The sequence below is a fragment of the Penaeus chinensis genome, chromosome 24 (assembly GCF_019202785.1).
Source record: "Penaeus chinensis breed Huanghai No. 1 chromosome 24, ASM1920278v2, whole genome shotgun sequence".
NCBI lineage: Eukaryota > Metazoa > Arthropoda > Malacostraca > Decapoda > Penaeidae > Penaeus > Penaeus chinensis.
In genome coordinates, this window is record NC_061842.1 from 33973873 (window position 1) to 33976372 (window position 2500).

Below are 2500 nucleotides of genomic sequence, written 5' to 3' on the forward strand. Positions count from 1 at the left end.
TGCTGTCACTAATGGTAATGATAATGATAATGGTGATACTCATAATCCTATCCTATCAAGTACCATCTCCGGTCCGGAGGTTGGCAACCAGTTGCTGGTTGTACAAAGAGGCTAATAGGTGAAGCAGGCCCCCAGAACTACTCCACCCGCAGAACGGCAACCAAAGTCAGGATAAATGACCTGTCTACTATTATCCTTGGAACTCCCGTTGACCATCGAAATGGTTCTTCCGCTAGTTCTAGGTACTAATGTTACTGCTGCCCAACACTAGGATATGTAACCCCATATCTGGGACCCTTTCAGGGGCTACCCCTCTGGGTGAGAGACGACCTGGGAGCAGTGAGGATTGAGGGGCAGCTCCACTTTCCCCAAAACTCCAGATCTCCCGAACTAGAGTGTCATCACTGGATGCAGTTTATGGTCATACCCAGGACATATAATCATAATGGTAATAATAATGATAATAATGATGATGAAAGTTTATTGATAGCAATTATTATCATAATCTTGCTACAGACGATGATGATTATGAGAATTATGAAGATAACGGTGTAGTCGCAGTAGTAGCAATATTAGTGGCGACGGCGGAGTAGCAGCAAATAATAATAATAATAATAATAATAATAATAATAATGAAACGAAGACTGAATTAGAAATAAAAGAATGTGACTGGACTCGCAAGGAAACTAATGTAATCAACAGACGCGACAGGTTAATAGCACTAAGCTTGTGCTCCAGAAAAAAAAAAAAAAACTTAAAAAGGTAATAGTGATACAATCAAAGTAGCAGACTTCAGAAAATGCAAATGATAATAGTAATAAATAAAGGATACCTATATTTATCTACTGTACATCAGTATAGGTTCATGATGAGAATATAAAGAGAAAAAGAAGCGAAAATGGTTGTAATTATATTACCATGGGCACGAAAAATACATACAGATGATTGATACGATGAAACAAACGTGATCCTGAAAAAGTATGATAAAGTAATAAGGTCTCACACTGTAAATAATAATAAAATAAGCCCAAAAAGGAACACGTGAGAAAGTTCCCAATCGAGGATAAACAAAAAACGAATGGAAAGTGGGAAGAATGACTAACAAGGTATTCTACACAAAAACTCAACTTCTCTGACACATTTATACGTTTTAGTGATAGATTTTACGATATCCATAACATGTAAACAGTATCTATACCCAACATATATACACGCTTTTCCTATTTAAACACGGTTTCGTTTCATCTTAAACATACATTTCCATTCCCTCTTTAACATTTATATATAAAAGATTCAAGAAAAAGGGGTAATTCTTTTCTCCCTTTTGCCAGCCACCGCCCACACCTGCCCTGACGCACCTCGATCGTGGTGCAGACGAGGTGCAGCCCCGTCAGGTCCCTTCGCCTCAGCAGCGGGTCGTCCACAGGGGCTTCGAGAGTCCCGAAGGCCAGGCTCTTCGCCGCGACATCCACTTCCCTGGGCTTGGGGAGAGCCGTCGGAGACTCACGTGTCGAGGCCTTGTGCATCCGGCTTTCGGCACTGCCACTCGTTCTCGTGAGAAGTTCAGCGGCTGCGTGCGTGCCGGCGGAAGGGAGCCAGCGCCCGACGGGGCCGACGACGATCTGCCGAAGGTGTCTCCCGACCTGGTAGATCTCTGACAGGGTCGCTGGCTCGCCGTCCGCCCCGAAGCTGGCGATGGTTATCTGCAGACGCGACGTGAATACTCAAAGCCACGTCTTGTAGAATTCGCATCCAGATATTCTAGTAATCTAATCTAATGATAAATTCTGTGCTCTAAGTTTGACTAAAGGGTCGTAGGGAAAATTTTCAGGTTAATTAGATACATACATACATACATTTTTCTTTTGTTTATTTTCTTTATGACTATCATACGCTTAATCAACAACAGGAATTAAAGATAAGAAGAGTTCATCTGATGTAAATAATAGTAATAACAGAAATAAAAAATAACAGCCAGAATCTGTGTTTCAATTCGAATTATAGTAAATACTCACGTAGTTCACTAACAATAGCAATAAAACATGTTTTACTATGTCTCTGCATCAATATTTATTTAATATACCAAAGGTACAAACAAATATAAATACTGTTTGCGCGTGTGTACGCAAGGTTACGATATAAATCTAGTTACTCCAATTGTTAAGTACATGAAACAAAAAGTAAAAAATAGCATGCAAACGTTGGCAGCTGTTTAAGCATTTTCAAAAATAATCAAATCATGCAATGAACTTAATACCCAAATGCACTCGAAATTGTTTAGAATGAATTAGTTACATATCCTTATTTCACATTTCACACATTCAACGGATTGCGGTAATATGTCTTTAGGGTGTAAATATATAAATTTATGAACCTTGTTATTCAGTGGAAGGTAAATGCGCTCTAGAAGCCCTGGAAACCCTTCTTGAGAGACCAAGAGCCAAGTTCTTGTCAATTCACCGGCCTTGTAGATCTGAAAAAAAATATTGCTGTTATTATT

The 2500-nt window shown here is 39.6% G+C and overlaps 1 protein-coding gene across 1 annotated transcript in view; it reads right to left on the minus strand.

The window, feature by feature from the left end:
* Positions 1 to 2500, minus strand: part of LOC125038077 — a 29041-nt gene that overhangs the window by 7437 nt on the left and 19104 nt on the right. Inside the window, exons 5-6 of the mRNA XM_047631316.1 lie at positions 2375 to 2473; positions 1359 to 1703 (exon numbers count right to left, since the gene is read on the minus strand). Coding sequence (XP_047487272.1) covers positions 1359 to 1703; positions 2375 to 2473 — 444 coding nt within the window. The remainder of the gene's footprint in view (positions 1 to 1358; positions 1704 to 2374; positions 2474 to 2500) is intronic.